General features: G+C 39.6%; 1 protein-coding gene across 2 annotated transcripts in view; it reads right to left on the reverse strand.

The window, feature by feature from the left end:
* Dnajc13 (DnaJ heat shock protein family (Hsp40) member C13) overlaps nt 1-17,776 on the reverse strand; it is a 110,389-nt gene that overhangs the window by 47,104 nt on the left and 45,509 nt on the right. For both annotated transcript variants that reach the window (XR_004111876.1, XM_031345643.1), the window contains exons 21-29: nt 15,030-15,112; nt 13,408-13,561; nt 8,808-8,911; nt 8,565-8,724; nt 7,577-7,639; nt 6,863-6,964; nt 5,035-5,139; nt 3,597-3,799; nt 2,452-2,536 (exon numbers count right to left, since the gene is read on the reverse strand). Coding sequence is in view for 1 of the 2 variants with exons in the window: in XM_031345643.1 (XP_031201503.1) it covers nt 2,452-2,536; nt 3,597-3,799; nt 5,035-5,139; nt 6,863-6,964; nt 7,577-7,639; nt 8,565-8,724; nt 8,808-8,911; nt 13,408-13,561; nt 15,030-15,112 (1,059 nt within the window). In the remaining variant the exon portion in view is untranslated. The remainder of the gene's footprint in view (nt 1-2,451; nt 2,537-3,596; nt 3,800-5,034; nt 5,140-6,862; nt 6,965-7,576; nt 7,640-8,564; nt 8,725-8,807; nt 8,912-13,407; nt 13,562-15,029; nt 15,113-17,776) is intronic.

A 17,776-nucleotide genomic window follows, 5' to 3' on the forward strand; every position in this document is an offset into this window, starting at 1 on the left:
CAGTCACACTCTTCTACTCTATGACAAGGCAGTCACACTGCGCTACTCTATGACAAGGCAGTCACACTGCTCTACTCTATGACAAGGGTTAGGAAGGAACAATCAAGAACGGTCATGTAGGACTTTCTCAAATGTTAAGGACAGATGTAGCTCGAGACTAGGTATAGGGAAACAGCAAATCTTGAGTTTTGCCTTACATTATCAATCAACAACAGAGTATTCCAAACTGTCCTGCACAAGAAAACCGAGAACATCCATTCACTGTGCACTCACTGAATTGTTAAGCTACGCTGTCATATGGTCAAGGCAGTGAGCATCCTACATGAGACAAGACACAGGATCCTATCTAAGCAGGGCACAGTGCTTGGAAAACTGCCTGAGTTACCTGTGTTCCAGCAAGATACAGTGCTCCTTTAAACTATGGGGAAATTACTTTTAAGAAATATTTTGAACCCAGTATAAAATAAACAGGCAGATATAGCATCAGAAGATCCTAAATTTAGCAGGGCATGGTGGCATACACCTTAATCCCAGCACTTAGGAAGCAGAGGCAGGTGGAGCTCTGGGAGTTCAAGACAAGCCAGGTTTACATGGTGAGTTACAGATGAGAGCATTTCTTATGAAGAATGGAAGCCAAAATCATCGCATTTTTCCTTTCTCTTCAGGTACCACTAAAAGTTTTGATTAACCAAAATAGATACCCTTCACTGACCAAATTCCATTCTATACAGACAATGCTTAAACATTTTTCAACCACTTTGACCTCAAATGTAATGCTCTTGCATTTACTTTTTTCTTTTCAGTATTAGAAGCCTTGGAGAATGTTTGGGAGACGATTTTCTGGGTACTTATCTTCATGTTGACAGGACCCAATGAGCACAAACCCCTTTCTTTTGGTATTATCTCAGATACATACTCACTTGATCTTCTGGGATTGGCTGGTAACAGTTAAAAAAACTTACAGTGTACTTTCACTTAGAAATATGAACAAAAATGTCCACAAAAAGAAAGTATATGTATAAGCATGCTGTAGTGGTTTGAATAATAACAACCTCCCATAGTTTTGAATATATTTGAATGCTTAGTCACCAGGGAGTAAAATTCTTTAATAGTATTAGGAAGATTAGGTGTGACTTTGCTAGAGGAAGTGTGTCACTAGGGATGGGCTATAAGGTTTCAAAAGCCCTTGATAGGTCCAGTTTACTCTCTCTACTTGTGGATCAGGATATAGAGCTCTTGGTTAATTTTCTAGCACCAAGCCTGCCTGCTGCCAAGCTCCCTGCCATGATGCTAATGGACTAAGCTTCTGAAACTGTAAGCAATCCTCCCATTAAATGGTTGCTTTTATAAGAGTTGCCTTGGTCATGGTGTCTCTCTACAGCAATAGAAAAGTATTTATAACATATACTAATGCTTAAATAACAAAAGCTGGTCAAATAAATAAAAAAGGCGTTAGTTATGTTCTCAAGTACAGAAATCAGTGATTTCTACATAATGAACCACATAAATGTAAGAACATATAAACTATCACTTTCAATGTAAAATGACAAAAATTATCACCACAGATCATAAGATCTATGTATAGTTAGTAGACAAATGAATGCATACTTCTAAGAATGAAATAGTAAGGAGGCAGGAAGTTTACCTAAAATCTCTAGAGTTTATGCTAGTCTTGGGTGTAGGTACTGTAACTTCCAAAAGAACAGCACAATGCAGAAAGAAAGGAAATTTTAGGATATTCGACATATCCAACTCTACGCTTTGAAATGGTTGCTAAACAAAACAAAACAAAACAAAACAAAACAAATAAAACCCTCAACTGAAAAGTCAAACCTGAGGAAAACACTAGTGAGGAGTGCTGCATCTGTCAGAGAAATGACCACGCCCTTACCTGTGGGCTGCAGAATCCCCTGCAGCCCCATGCCAATCTGCAGCACAAAGGAGGGCACCCTGCAGTTCTCACAGTCATGTGACTTTGAAGAACAGATTCTAAATAAAATCCCTTTTGGATGAATCTGGAATCTGAAGCCATCACACATTCCTAGATATAAAATCTTCCCTAGTATACCCAGATTACCCACTTTAGAATGCAGAACTATAGCTACAGGGACATAGACTGCTCTTGTAGGAGATCTGGATTTGGTTCCCAGCACCTATAACGCAGCTCACAACCAGAACTAAGTCCAATCCAGGGGACCTGATACACTTTTCTGGCTTCCAGGGGTACCAGGGATGCACGTGGCACACAGACATATAACAGGAACAACACTCATACACACTAAAAATAATCAAGACTTGAAAAAAAAAGAGTAAGTGAAAAATGAACAAATGTAGCTTGGGGTTCATCTCTATGAAAACAGAATGGATTATAATAAAATAAAGACAAAAGCTACAGTATAATCACATGATTTTTACAGTGCTGTTCTAGCTCGGCAGCACATGAGGACTCACCTGGATGACATGGGGAAGGCAGGTGCTATCTGACAGCAGTCTTTTCACTCTGGGCAGAGGACGAATGATGGCATTATCCTGATCCCTAGAAAAGATTTCCTACAGTCAACACTTAATGTATATATGTACTGGAAACTGTATGTTCAGAGCATATGGCATTCTACTAGGCATGAAGCAAGTTACCTTCCTCTTTTGTAAATGAAGACTAAGCTCTCATACAGCTGGGAACATGATTAGGTATTTGGTTTAAATCTACTGGCTGTTTAATATGACTTCATTTCCTTCCATAAGATTTCCTTGAAAAACAGTACCCTAGAAGAGCCAAAGACTCTTATTTATTATTTAATTGATTAAACTTTGTGTTGTCTAACACACTGTCTGTGGACAATCCCCCCAAAGGTCCTATCAAGCTTTGTCAAATAAACTTAAACCTTAGTTTAATGATGGTCAGTACTCTTCAAATACAGCTTTAACTAATGCACTACTATTTCTAAATATCAACTGTACGGTTTTGAATCTAATCTGATTTTTAAAGATCTGTAGATGGACAGAGTATTTTTGTATTTTCTAGTAATTTCTAACTACTAGATATCTTTAGAATAAATAAAACAAAATGATGTGTGTACAACTATATTATGAAGTTTGAAATATTCTAGGTAAAGGTCATAAATGTGCTTGTTATAGGAAACAAATTGTTGCCGGTAATGGTCCTGTGGAATGAGCTGTGGGCTGACCATCATTCCCCCTTCAGCACCAGGCTAGGCTAGCCTGGCAAATCGGGACCTGGCGCCCACCCCTGACATGGACTACAGATAGCTGTCTCTAACCATTCCTATCTAACCCATATAAATAAATATTATGATTGTTACCACTGCTAGAGTCCAGCTGGTAAATACAAATTGTGGAACATTATTTGGCATCCCCAGAAAAGGCTGGTTTCAGATTTTACCACATCAATATAACTTGCCAACTATTTCTTTATAACTGTTTCAAGGAAGCAGTATCCCAAGTTACATAGGAGAGCTCTGTTAAACTGCTATAGTAAGTAACCCTGTAACATTACAACAGAGTACATATCCACAAAATGGGGAGGTGAGGAAATCTGAGAGCCCCTGTTAGTCATAAAAATATTAATGATATTGTACCTGCTTGGAAAATATCCACACATTGTGATCAACATGTTCAGTATTAAGGTTGCAAGGTCAGTTTCATTCAGAACAGCCTGCCCACTGGCTAACAGGCACCACTTAAGCTGAGGTATCGCCTGGAGAGGTCGCCATCCATCCATGCCTTGAGCCCAACATCTGGTTTTTGCATTCAACATTCCTTTGGCCCATAATTCTTGCATCTTAATTGATTGAAGGCATCATTATTACAAACACAATATCAAAAGAAACATTTGCCAATGTTTTCTATATCAGTACGGTACATAAGAAACAATAATCCGCTATGAGACAGCAATGTGCCAGCACAGCAAATACACTAAGAATACACAAGATTTTGCCAGCAGCTTTCCAGGAAGCCAAATTTGATTATTAATATAAGAATAAGCACTCAATTGGCCAACAGAAGAGTACAAAGACCACTGGAAAATGCACAAATAATAAGCAGAGTGGACAATAACTAGATCATGTAAGAGAAGGCTTGGCTCTCTTCCAACTGTTATGGTTAAATTCTGACTGAGCCTAAGAGGCTGAGGCTAGGAGGGCAGGGTCAACCCTGCAAAGAAGGAAGATGCTCTTGTCTCCAGAATTAACAGACATTGTTCACTGATCTTTGGTGCATATTAAAAGCTTGATCATACTATGTGAAGCGTGAAACTATGATGCTCAACATATTAAAGTTTTAGGGAAGAGAAGCCGGGCTTCAGTACACAGCTTGGATCAGAGTACAGCACCAGCACAGGCTTCAGCAGGGCGAGCACTGTCTGTCCCTTCCCGAGACAGCTAGACATTTATTTGGTACCAAACTCACTCAGTACCACACAATTACTGTATACAATTCACTGAAAATTCAACACTCCTTCCTGAGTGACAGTCCTTCTAAGATTCAATGTAACATTCTGTACATAGATGTCCATCTCTAGAAATTTAAGTCACCTAATTCTTTAAGAGGAGACGGGGTTATACGACCACTGGTAGTGAACACAGTCATCAGTTTAAAGACACTGTACTTCTTGGGGCTGGAGAGAGGGCAAGTCATGATAAGAGCAATTCCTGCTATGCCAGAGGATTTAGTTCCCAGCACTCACGTTAGGTAGGTGACTCATAAAAACATATCCCTCCAGTTCTGGAGCATCTGATGCCCTATTCAAGCCACCTTGGGCACCTACACGTATGTAGCATACATTTATAGACACTAAGATATGCATAAATAAAAACAGTATATAAACTTAACTACTGTACATCTATATGAGTGCTAAGTAAGAGGGCATAAAAAGACAAAAGCCTGCCAGGTATAATGCTGCTCATCTGTCCTGTCAGTCTCTATCAAGTCTGGGCTACACGGGAAAACCTGGAAGAGTCTTTCTCAAAGAAAACACAACAAAGTAGAGATTCCAAGAAGTTTGTACAAAGCACACACCTCATGAAATCCATACGGCCCACTCCTTTCTTTGTCTGCATTGCCAAAATACCACTCCTTCTCACTCTCTCTCTTCATATCTGGAGAAGCTTCAATCACATTGCTCTATGTTGGAAGAAAGTTCAGTTATTCCTAAGGCAGATGCCATAAAACAACTTACTCAGCACCAAATTTGGTCTCAAGGTTTTTTCTTTTAAATTCCTTCAGAAACAGGATCAAATGCCCAAGGAACAGTCAAAGTTACTTCTTTGTCAATAAACAAACAATTTCCTAAATTCATTCATTTATCTAAATTTAAGGATACCTATATTCCCTATGGCCATTAATAAATTCTCAGGGCACTAAAATTTCAGTAGCAAAGAATACTGCAAATAATTATATAATAAACAAGTATTAGCCTGAAACTATGACGTCCAACATATTAAAGTTTCGGGGGGGGGGGGTTGAACTGGGCTTCAGTAAGCAGCTAGGATCAGATCCAAACAGCAGCACAGGTTTCACTTTCCATCCCTTCCCCACACTGTTAAACCGAGAGCGGCGGCGGCTGCTGCTGCACACACTCAGGTTCAGAGTTGAAGACAACTCTGTACAGTGTACTGTAACTTCACCAAGGGAAACATTTCCTAATCTACTCCTATGACAAACAGAAGAGTCTCAGCCCGTAGTAGCTTTAGTCAGCCACAGGGATCCAACTGCTCAAACATACTCAAGTAAGGCAGAGGTGGGCAGCAGTCGATTCCCTGTATCTTCCCTACCTCCATTGTCTATCTGCCCTTTCCGTCCTTTCCTTTGATTATAAATATAAGCTGTCTGTCTGCAGGCACAGAACCATGAACTATTCTTTGGTTCAGACTGCTGCCAACTTCATAATCACAGACAAAACTAATTAAAATTAGAAAAACTAGATTTTTTTTTTATAATTTTCTCTCTTAGCAACATAGACAATTTTTAGTTTTTTAGTATTTTGGGAAGACAAGAGTTTTTATGTAAGTTTTGTGTACCATGGTTTCTAAATAACCCCTGCAACGATCAGCTTTCAAAGTCAAACTATAATTAAAACAAAATGGCTAAATAAACTGTAAATAAAGCAAAAACGGGCTTCTTGGATCTAACTGGTTCTGAGCTCTCAGATGACTGTGGCAATGACTTAGGCTCCCTGCTTCTCAGGCTCTGTGCTGCAGAATAGAGGAATGATGGTAACCACCACACAGGGCCACCGAGGGTTTAGAGTGTGAATGTAGTTCAGAACAGTATTGAGTATACTGTAATGGTGTTTAACAAGTGTTGTAATTTTTATTAGTCATACTGAAATCCCAAATGCCCTATTCTAAAATATTTAAAAGGCTTTTTTTTTGGTCATAAATACCTTGAACCAGAGAAATGCATCTGAAACCATAAAACTTCAAATAGGCTAAAATATAGATCTTTCTTTAAATCAAGTACCAGAGAAGGCCTGGTGGCTGTGTCCTGTTATATGGTTTGAATAATGCTCCCAGTGGCCTTAGGGCAAACATATTCTTGATGCTTGTCAATGATGATGTTCTAGCTACATATCCAATAAAATCAACTGAAAGGTCACATTGTATTAAAACCAAGCCAGTTTTTAGTAATAGTTACTTTACCATAAAAGACAAATGTTATCAAGTAATAAAACTGATTCTGATGATAATAATTCCTTTTTTGGCATGCATTACTCTCCCAGCATTCATGCTACTGTAATTACTGGAGAAGCATACACCCATTTGCAGATTTCAAAGAATCTTGTGATTCTAAAATTGTATCCAAAGAATAATTCAAAAAGCTCACAGAAGCTAGAAAGCAAACGTACTTGCAAAGGGACTGTGGCTCGGCTCACATGGAGATGTGCAAGAGTTAGCAAGTCCACAAGGATTCTAATGCCATTTGAGTCCATGAGATCTTTCACGTTTTTCTGAAAGAGGAAAGCATTTTTGCATAATCTAAAGCCTTTCTCTTCAATAGGTGCTCTAACCTAGTGCACTCTCTAGGATGAGCACAGGTGGAATTTCTTTAGACATGCTAGCATGCAACTAAACTTACTTGGCATTTGTAGGATTAAAAAGACAAAATTATACTATAAAGAGATCATTATCATGTAAGAATTTCCATTTAAATATGGTCTAAGTAAGCAACCCGCCCTCCCAATGAAGACAGATAAACCCTAGCCCTACAATTATCCTGCCCATCAGTAAACAGGTTATCCAGTAACCAGAAATAAAATGGTACATTAAAAAATTCTTCCAAGTTCCAACTTCTGCGGTGCTGCACACACACTGGGGAAACGCTCTTCCTCTGAGCCATACCTCCAGCACTTCCCGTCTGTTTTGGTAAACTTAAAGGACTAGGTCCATTTAGCGCCTGGAATACCCAGACAGAACACTCAGGAAAACTGGCAAACTTTTTCCTCTATAAACTTGGTTTTCTCATCTAAAGAGAAAAGACCCATCTCTGGGTGACAGACTGACAGGTGAGCAGTGCCTGGCAAGTGCCTGGGCAGTGGCAGTATATTTATAGTGTACTGTACCTTATTGAGGATCAGCTTGTTGAGGAAGAGGATCAGCCTATCCCGCTCCAGTTTATCAGTGCACTAGTGAAATAATGACAATTAGTCAACAGTGGGTACAAAATCCAGAGACAGCTTCCCAAAATCAACTGACAGCTCTTAAGAAATGTCAGTTCTGAAATACTAAAGAAACAATTACAGCTGTCTGCCTGTCAATTACTCCAGTTCTTAAAGTGTTTTACTTTACATGCAATTTTGTAGCACTTATCTAATTTCCTACAGGGGAAGATGTTCTTATGTCATTACAGACTCCTACACCAGCTTTTAGGAAACATGAAGTGAGACCCTCAGACTTGCAAATGGTGTTCACTAAAATGAACATCAGTGAGAAGGAATTAAAACACAGTGTGCAATGTGCTCTGACTCCTCCAGTTCCTTGGAATGACAGTTAGGATTCTGGACTGCACAACATGCATAGTGGTGCAGGCTCTCATTCTAGCATTTGGAAGGCTGAAACAAGAAGACCCCAAGTTCAAAGGCAGCCAGAGCTATACATTGAGTTTGCAGCCAGCCTAGGCCACTGAGAAAGCTCCTGACCACACCCCAATGCTCAAGTGTTGAATGGTAAGCTGCATAATACAAAATATAAGCTAACCTATTTCCTTTTTTAAAATCACCGGTGTTCTAAGCAACTTCATTGTCTTCACACTTTAAAATTTAATGTCAGAAACATTTATGACTTTTTTCCAAGATGAAAACCCAAAGATACAACCCTAAGAGTTACTATTTCTATTATACACTTCTTGCTCTCTCCTACACTTAACGTTGGCAAGTAACTCACCAATTTGCTCCAAATAAAGAGCTGAAAAAAACAAACCTGTACGGATAAACTTTAAGTCCTTTGTTATTTTCCTATGCCCTCTACTTAAATGTAAAGAATAACTGTGATAGGTATTCCAGCTTAGTTTTGACGCTATCTAGCAGCACCCGTCCCCTACAGCATCCTTACCCTTTCTAACATCCCAATGATGTATCTCGTATCTGTGAAGGGCCCTATTTCTTCATGGCATCTGCCGTAAACGATAGCGAGGGCTTGTAAACACAAACACTTCATGTTAACTTTTGGAGTGAGCAGGAAGCGGTGGTAGAGCTCATTGAAAAATTCATACCTAGATTTAAAAAGAGATTCAATGGAAACAACCAAGAAATAAGCAGCGACAGCAAATCCATGGAGATATGAGAAGAGACTCACGATCTTTTTATCGATCCACTTTCTTCATTTTCATCCTCCTCCAACAACAATCTCAAGTAATAGTCTCCTATCTTGATTTCCTCTGCCAGGCACTCATATTTAACCTTTATTAACAAATATAAACAGCAGTTTAGATTATAACAGATTTTTCTCCTATTCATGATTTAACATGTTTTCTTTCTTTTTGATTTTTTGAGACAGGGTTTCTTTGTGTAGCCCTGGCTGTTCTGGAACTCACTCGCTCTGTAGAACAGGCTAGCTAGCCTCGAACTCAAGAGATTCATCTGTCTCTGCCTCCTAAGCACTGGGATTAAAGGCATGCCCCACCATACCTGGCTGAGTTTATCATTTAAAAAAATAGGTAATACACTGTGTGTATGCGTGCAGGCCAGAGGTCAGCATAAGGCATAACCTCCACAGGCCTCCATCTTAAGGAATTGCCATCTTGTCTAGACAGGCTGTTCCTAGAGCTACAGGGTCTGCCTGTCTCCACCTGTCCCTGACCAACAATGCAGGTGCACTGTTTGTACTGCCATGTTTTTACTGTCCCCACCCCCTTATTTTTTTTTATTATATGTATTAATATTTTGCTGGCATGTATGCCTGTATACATGTGTGCTGTGCCTGTGTAGGCCAGTAGGGGGCAATGAATCCCTTTAGCCTGGAGGTACAGTTGGAAACAGCCATATGAGGTTCTAGGAACTAAACTCTGAACAACAGCCAATGCCATCTCTCTAGTGGCACATTTAGAATTTTAATGTGGTGCTGGGAATCTGAACTTAGCCACTGAGCCATCTCTGAGGTCTCTATTATTCCTATACTGTGACTATTTCAGATAAACACTGACACATCATGCATGGCTCTGCTTCTTAGGTTTGGCATTTCACAGCTGTGCACAGGGGGCAGTCTTCCCTGCAGCACTGACTGTCCGCCTCACAAAGGCTGCTTCAGCTTGTCCTTTATGCCTGGTCAACATGGCAAGGCATGATATCAACATGGTTAAGTACATCTTAGTACCTCAGGAGCCCTTCTTGACAGTCAGGGGACGTGTGAGGGAAAACCCTAGGACCAGACTCTGGAAGAACACCAGGACCCTCACAACTTAGGCTGCTTATCACAAGGAAAGAATTGTGGATAACTATAAAAATTAATTCCCTGATGACATTATCAAAATTCTCTATACAAAGCCTAAAACAACTACTTTTAAAAAATGTACATTAGTATTTTATATCCACTTTTCTTTTCTCCTGCAGATTCTGAATGTTCAATGTACGCAGTTTCTATTACTGAGCATCCATCTTGTGGTAGCACTATTCTGTATGCTGGGGATTTAGCAGCCATAAACAAAGTTCTCCTTTGATTTAAGGCTGCTGCACAGGAGGAAACTAGTGTCGGGTATAGTGGACCTAACCAAAGATCTGAGGCTAGGCAGATCATACACCTCAGACCTAAGCCTACAAGGATTATTTTGCTAAATGGACAAAGTACCAAACTGCCTTCTAAATATGCAATTCCAGGAACTGGTGGGGTAGCTCAGGGGTTAAGAACACACACTGTTCTTACAAAGGACCTAGGTTCAGTTCCCAGTGCCTACATCAGGCAGTTTTAACTACCTCCAGTTCCTGGAGCCTCTTTTGGCTCCTGCAGGTACATGCACATGGTACACATAAACTCACATCAGCACACACACAAACACATAAAAATTTAAAATTAATACACCTTAAGCATGTATCTGTGTCCTCACAGATTAATGCAGCTCCTAGTCCTCATTAGAGAGAATTTTATGCAGCATATGGTACTTAATATAGAGACTCACTACAAGTCAAAGTGCAGAGAACAAGTATCTTTGGAATGTTGAGACCTACATGGGACATCTCTATTACACTCTGCCCTCTTACGGCTCGGGGACATGGAAGAACAGGAAGCAGAGAGAGGCTGAGAGCTGGAGGCTGAGGAGGATCGTAATGAAGCAGAGAGACGGTGGCCAGAGCTGGGGGCTAAGGAAGACCAGAATGAAGCAGCGTCTTCTGGAAATGACAGGACCTCACCACTTAGGAGCTCACCACAGCAATGGCTGCCTTCGTAAGAGCAAGCCAGTCAACATTCCAGCACACATGAGGAGAACCCTGTCCCCTGCTGAAGAGCTACTGACAGCTGCTAGGAGAGGGGAAATCAGGTTCTCTAGGGCGTGGCCCTTGGTAGGCTGACCATGCTCCAGTGGATGGCCTCACACCCAAGCATATATGAGGCAGTACTAATTGGACTTAGCCAGTTACACTCCTTTAATCCCAGCACTCAGAAGGCAGACAGTCAGATCTCTTGAGTTTAAGGCCAGCCTGGTCTACAGAGCGAGTTCCAGGCCAGCCAGGGACACAGCTGTAATTAGGGCATGAAGTTGTGAGGGGATATGGAGGTGCATCTGGGAGTAGTAGTGGTGAAAGTGGGGGGATGAGTAAGATCCAAATATAGTATGTGCATGCATGAAGTTGTGAAGGAACAAGTAAGAATATATCTTAAATATTTTTGAAAACTGAAGTCCATGTATATAATTTTGGGGTGATAGTAAGTGCTACAGCATGAAGCAGGACAGTGAATAGGAAAGGGAATGCACAGAGCATATGTGTAGTATGAAGGAGACTGTGCTTTTCCGGGACAGACAGGGAAGGTCTATCAGATGATAGCACTGAAGAAAAGACCTGAAGGAGATGAGAAAGCAAGTTATGAGACTTTTCAGGAAAAAAGATTTATTTTTAGTTAGAGGCTAACATTAAGTAGGGAGGTCTTGGGTTAAGAACATGCAGTGTTTCCGGGAAGTTAGTATAACTGGAACCAAGGGAGAAGCATGAGATTTGATCAAAGCAAAAACCACTCAGGTTTGAGGGGTACACAGGTAAGTCATTTTAAGAACCCAGACAAGTCACAGGCACACCAAGGCCTAAGCAGAGAAATGATACACTGTACTCTGTGTTTTGTTGCAATATGTGAATTGAACCTAGGACCTCACCCATGGCAGGCCAGCACTTCAGCACTTGGGCTCTATCTCAGCACTCTGCCTGACTGTGAACCATATGGCTCTGTCACTGTACACAAGTGCAGGGGGGCAAGGGTGAAGGCAATGATGGTCAGACAATTAAGATTTGCTAAGATCAAGAGACTACAAGACAAGTAGGAGAACAATAGCATAACTCTGGAGAGAGACCATTATCCAACTTGTGGATGAACATATGCACGTAGTCTAGGAAAGAAAACCGAAGCAGGAGACAAAACCTGACCAGCTGTCAGCAAACGCAGGGTGGCAGGGAGGGGGGCAGAAAAACACAACAACAACAACAACAACATCACAAGATGATGAATCAAAGCAAGGAACATAAAGAGGCCCAAAAACTAATCCCCAGGGGTGCTGGCTAGTTTTATGTCAACTTAATACAAGCCGAAGCCATCTGAAAGGAGGGACCCTTAAGAAAATGCCTCTATAAGTTGGGGCTGTAGGCAAGTCTCTAGGGCATTTTATCAATTAGTGATTGTCGGGGGGGCTGGGGTAGGGAGGCCAGCCCATTGCAGGTGGTTCCATTACTCAGCTGGTGGTCTTGGATTCTATAGGAGAGCAGGAAAACAGGTTGAGCAAGCCATGAGAGCAAGCCAGTAAGTAGCACCCCTCTACAGTCTTTGCATCAACTCCTGACTCCAGGTTCTAGCCCTCAATTCCTTCCATGATGGACTACAATGTGGAAGTGTAAGACAGATCACTGTGCTTTTGGTCATGGTGTTTCATTGTAGCAACTGGAACCCTAAGACACAAGGCCAGCTTGTGGCCACAGAGATGAGGAGAGAAGACTAGAGAAAACTAAAAAGAATTGAAGGAAACTCAGGAGACTCCAAGTGTCTTAAAATAAAGTATGCAAAAAATTTTTCCAGGAGTGGATGAATATATTTAAATTATATACTTTAGAAGTTGGGTTAAAGATCAAAGCCAGCAGGATTACATGTTACAATGTAACAATGGTTACATTGGTTTCAATTATATACAATCATGCATCACTTAGCAATGAGGATATGCTCTAAGAAGCATGTTCTTGCTGGGTTATTCTGCTTTTTTGCAAATCGCCCAGAGCATGTTTAATACCAAACAAAGATGGCTCTGATGTTATGCATCAATAGTATGTTCCATGAATAAGTAAATCATATAGCACATGACTACATGCCATAGAGATCATTCTCATACATTTAAATACTCAAACACAAAATTATCTACCATGTATGTTTTCTACTCTTCACATCAGTTAGTTTAACAAAGCAGCAAACAGAATCAAATCATAATTTGAAAATCTACATTCCAATAAAAAACAAATATAAAGTCCCAGGTGTGGGGGAAACATGCCAAGATGATCTGCACGCACAAGTCAAAGTTATTCAAATTCACACATGATCCTTAGGTATAATGCTGAATAACTTACCAAAATGCACTTTTTAATTTTTTTGTCTCAAGCAAAGATTAGAATTTCCCAGTATTTTCTGGTATAACACATGGGGGAAGATAACAACATGGCTAGATATGTGCTTTCACTTTTTCAGATTATATGCTATGAAGACAAAGCTGTACCTCAAACTCATGGTGGTTCCAGGAGATGACACTGGCGCTGCCCAGCTCCCTATCGATGTTAAATGTCCTCATCTCAGACTCAAGGGTATCTTTCAGTTCTTCTCGTGTTTTAAAATTCCAAATAAGGTTCGACCTAGCATGGTCTTGACTAAACCTAAACATACATACATGCAATCAGGAAATTGTATGAAACAAGCATTTCTCAAAATCTACCAGTAGCCTGTACTACATTTTATAATAAGCAAGAAAAGAACAAGATTACTAAACCTTGTCAAGAAAAAAATATTAAGCAAGCAAAATAAAATGTCATTGGCAGAACCTCATAATAAACACACATTCACTATAAAATTATTATTATTTTTAAAGATTTATTTATTTATTATATGTAAGTACATTGTAGCTGTCTTCAGACACTCCATAAGAGGCGTCAGATCTCATTACAGGTAGTTGTGAGTCACCATGTGGTTGCTGGGATGTGCACTCAGGAGCTTTGGAAGAGCAGTCAGTGCTCTTAATCACTGAGCCATCTCTCCAGTTCATAAAATTCTCTTTTATTTTGAAAGTTTAAAATATAAATGGTGAAAAACTGAACTTTAAGGTACTAGATAAAGTTGTATGAAATTTAAGCATGGATAGTTCAATTTCAGTTATCTGTAGCTAACAAAAATTCAAATTAGAAAACAATATTGTTCAATCTCAGGCTGTGTGGGATGAGCAGCAAGAACTGCTGGAAAGGCCATTACAGCCAATGTGGACAAAATCTAAGCCGAGGTGGACAGACTTTCTATTTGCTCCTTATCAGTGAGCAGCCCCTGAGAGGATTCGTGAGGAAGAAATGCAAAGCACCCCTAAGGTTCCCTACAGCTTACGTGGTCTAAGATGCAGTGTGTGGGGTGTTTTCAAACCAAACACTTACCTGAACTGGTCAAGATAAGATGAACATGCCACCTTCTAGACGGACACTCTCAGTTACCCTGAAGCATACAATCACCTCCTGAAATGTGCTCCTCTGGGTCAATGTTTGGAAGGCTGCAGAGTGTCTGAGGCTATGGGCATGGATCATTTCTCACGACCTTCGTGGGCTTTTACCATACACCTCTTTTTTTTTTTAAACTTTATGTTGATTCTTTGTAAATTTTACATCGTAAACCCATCCCACTTATCTCCCTGCCTTTGTATCTGCCCTCTGGCATTGCAACACCTCCCACAAAGGAAAAAAAAAAAAACCTTGCAGTGGAAGCTGCAGTGTGTCAGTGTGTTACACAGCATACCCTTTTGTACAAACATCTTTCCACTCAAATGTTCACTGCCTTGAGTCTGGTTCAAGGCCTCTGTCATCTACCTTTTTCAAGACTCCAATTCTAATATGGTTGAAGGTAGGTATGCAGCTAATTCTATGCCATAGAAAGTGCCTTGTGCAATCATCTCTAAGCCTTAATAAAATTCTTAAGATGGCTTAAGCAACTCTGACTGACTTAGCCTTCACTTTGTAAGAGCATGTCGATAAGACCTCTATCTTGACAGAATAAGTAACCGCAGCATGAGACAATCCATCCTGGTTCTTCCAGCATCAACATTAAGCATTAAGCTTAGCAATGTTGGAAGAGAGGCTTCAAGTTTACCTGTAATAGAAGAGATCCCAGTTTGCTTCTATTTTTATTCTTTGTCTTCTCTTTCGAAGAACTACTGGCTTTTGATTTATGTTCTGGAAAAGAAAATAAACATACTACATAGCAGTCTCCAAGGCCACCAAGTGCCACCAAACAGACTCATCAGACCTGGCAGCAGTACATAACACGTGAGGAGCATCACTTTCATCAAACTGACAGAACAATCCATAACATTAATTATACCAATCATTTGCTACCATTTGTTCTTATAGATGCTCAAATATCCTCATATAATCAAAAATTACTGTTTCAACACTAAGGCTTGTAACCTTTACACTGATCACCAGTAAAATTTATGAGTCAAAAATTGACTTGCTTCCAACATTTACATGCAATTAATAAAAATTCATGAAAAACATAACAAATCTGAAAAATTATGATATTAAACCGCTCTCAAAGCCTAGAGGCACGGCCAATGGGGAAGAAAGCAGCATTACATCCAAGCAATGTAAAGTCAGGCAGAAACACTAAGGCAAGTCAAGACAACACCACACGCCAGTTCAGCACACTTCACACATGTAAAGGGCTTAACTCACCATATGGTTTTTGTCCTGAATTTAATTGTAAAAAGAAAAAAAAATTAAGATGAAAATATAAAAAGGAGACTACGAATCTAAATCTGGTAAGCTGTATCTATTATACAAATTCCACAAGAGTGTCACCGATGTAACTCATCTTCACTTTACCACAGAAGAGGCCACCTGTGTTTCCAAGCGTACAACTCCAATTTTAGGCAGTTGTAGAGCTCACAACTCCTGATCCAGAAGTAGGTACACATGTAAGATTTGCCAAGGTGAACATGATCTCCAACAATCCTTAAAGGTTGTCTGGCCCTGGGGCACTTACTCTAAGTGTAACCATACATATTTCAGACATGAAAACCCTAATGTTCAATGTAACAAGCCCAGAGCACTGAGTGGCTTCAATTAAGCTGGAAGTCTAATCTTCATAGTGCGGCAATTCAGATAAAGCAAGAAAATAGATTTGATAGTATTGAATGAATAAGATTAAGTGAAGATTAATCTGTAACAAAATTCTATTTGAAATGCAATTTACTGGTTATATATGAAGATGTTTACAAATTTTAATTCCATATACCATCATAAAAACACAAACTGACTTAAGTACAAAGTAATTCAAAGTTTAGTGTTTACAATAAACCAATTCTTTAAACATCTCATTAGAAATCGGAAGCACTCCCAGCAGGCATGGTGGTGCTTGTCTGTAATTAGACTCTCAGGAGGCTGAAGGGGGAGGCTAGAGAGCTAAGCAGTAAGTTCCAGTAAGGCCCCATTCTTAAACAGCAATAAAACTAAAGCAACAATACAACATTTTCATTAAATTCACTTCCTTTCCTATAAATGTGGTAACAGTTTAGAATGGTAAAAATATAAATTTCATACCAGTAAAGAATAATTCTTCATAAAAATGTATGTACAGAATTAGAAGGTAAAAATCCTAGATTAAAAAAGAGAATCCCTAAACTGAAAAAAAATTCACATGTACCAAAACAACAACAAAATATGCTAGTCAACATTAATCAAAGGCTACTACTAATTCAACACATAGCATCAACAGCACTCGAAACTGGCCCCATAAAAATCCTACCAGAGACATAGATCTCTTCAGCATTAGACAGTCAAATTAACAAAGGCACAAGACCACTCCATCACTGATATTGTTTGTTTTTATGCATGTGACAGCCATAAAACTGAACCACTGTTTCCTTCATAAATTATCATTAGGCAGACCAAACAGTATGCATATTAATAATAAAATAAATGAATAAAAATAATCAGTTCATCTTCCCAACTCAAATATTTTCGATCATGTGCTCAAAATTTTAACTAACCTGTGCAAACAATGCCAATAGATCAGTAAGATAAAATTGGTGTTAAAAATGAAAATTTTCTCTTCTAAATCACTATTGTAACAGATACCACTTTTCTAGGTAAGTAGCTTTATGTTCAATCTTATGCTGTATAAAAATTACATATGAAGTCAGATACTAAGAATTTATTTGATTGTATGACAATATAGTAATTGTATTTAAATAGTTGAAATAACTATTACTTTAGAAATGGCCTAATCAGCTGAAGCCAGAAACTTGCAATTTTTAAACACTAAAAAATAATCAAAGCAACTGTATATGTATTTACCCTACTCAAATGCTGTAGCAGAACTGTCACGAACAGGTCCTACACAGTGCTCTAATGATGATCCAGGTCCTACACAGTGCTCTAATGATCCAGGTCCTACACAGTGCTCTAATGATCCAGGTCCTACACAGTGCTCTAATGATCCAGGTCCTACACAGTGCTCTAATGATGATCCAGGTCCTACACAGTGCTCTAATGATGATCCAGGTCCTACACAGTGCTCTAATGATGATCCAGGTCCTACACAGTGCTCTAATGATGCAGGTCCTACACGGTGCTCTAATGATGCAGGTCCTACACAGTGCTCTAATGATGATCCAGGTCCTACACAGGGCTCTAATGATGATCCAGGTCCTACACAGTGCTCTAATGATGATCCAGGTCCTACACAGTGCTCTAATGATGATCCAGGTCCTACACAGTGCTCTAATGATGCAGGTCCTACACGGTGCTCTAATGATGATCCAGGTCATACACAGTGCTCTAATGATCCAGGTCCTACACAGTGCTCTAATGATGCAGGTCCTACACAGTGCTCTA

This window comes from Mastomys coucha, unplaced genomic scaffold (genome assembly GCF_008632895.1).
Source record: "Mastomys coucha isolate ucsf_1 unplaced genomic scaffold, UCSF_Mcou_1 pScaffold23, whole genome shotgun sequence".
NCBI lineage: Eukaryota > Metazoa > Chordata > Mammalia > Rodentia > Muridae > Mastomys > Mastomys coucha.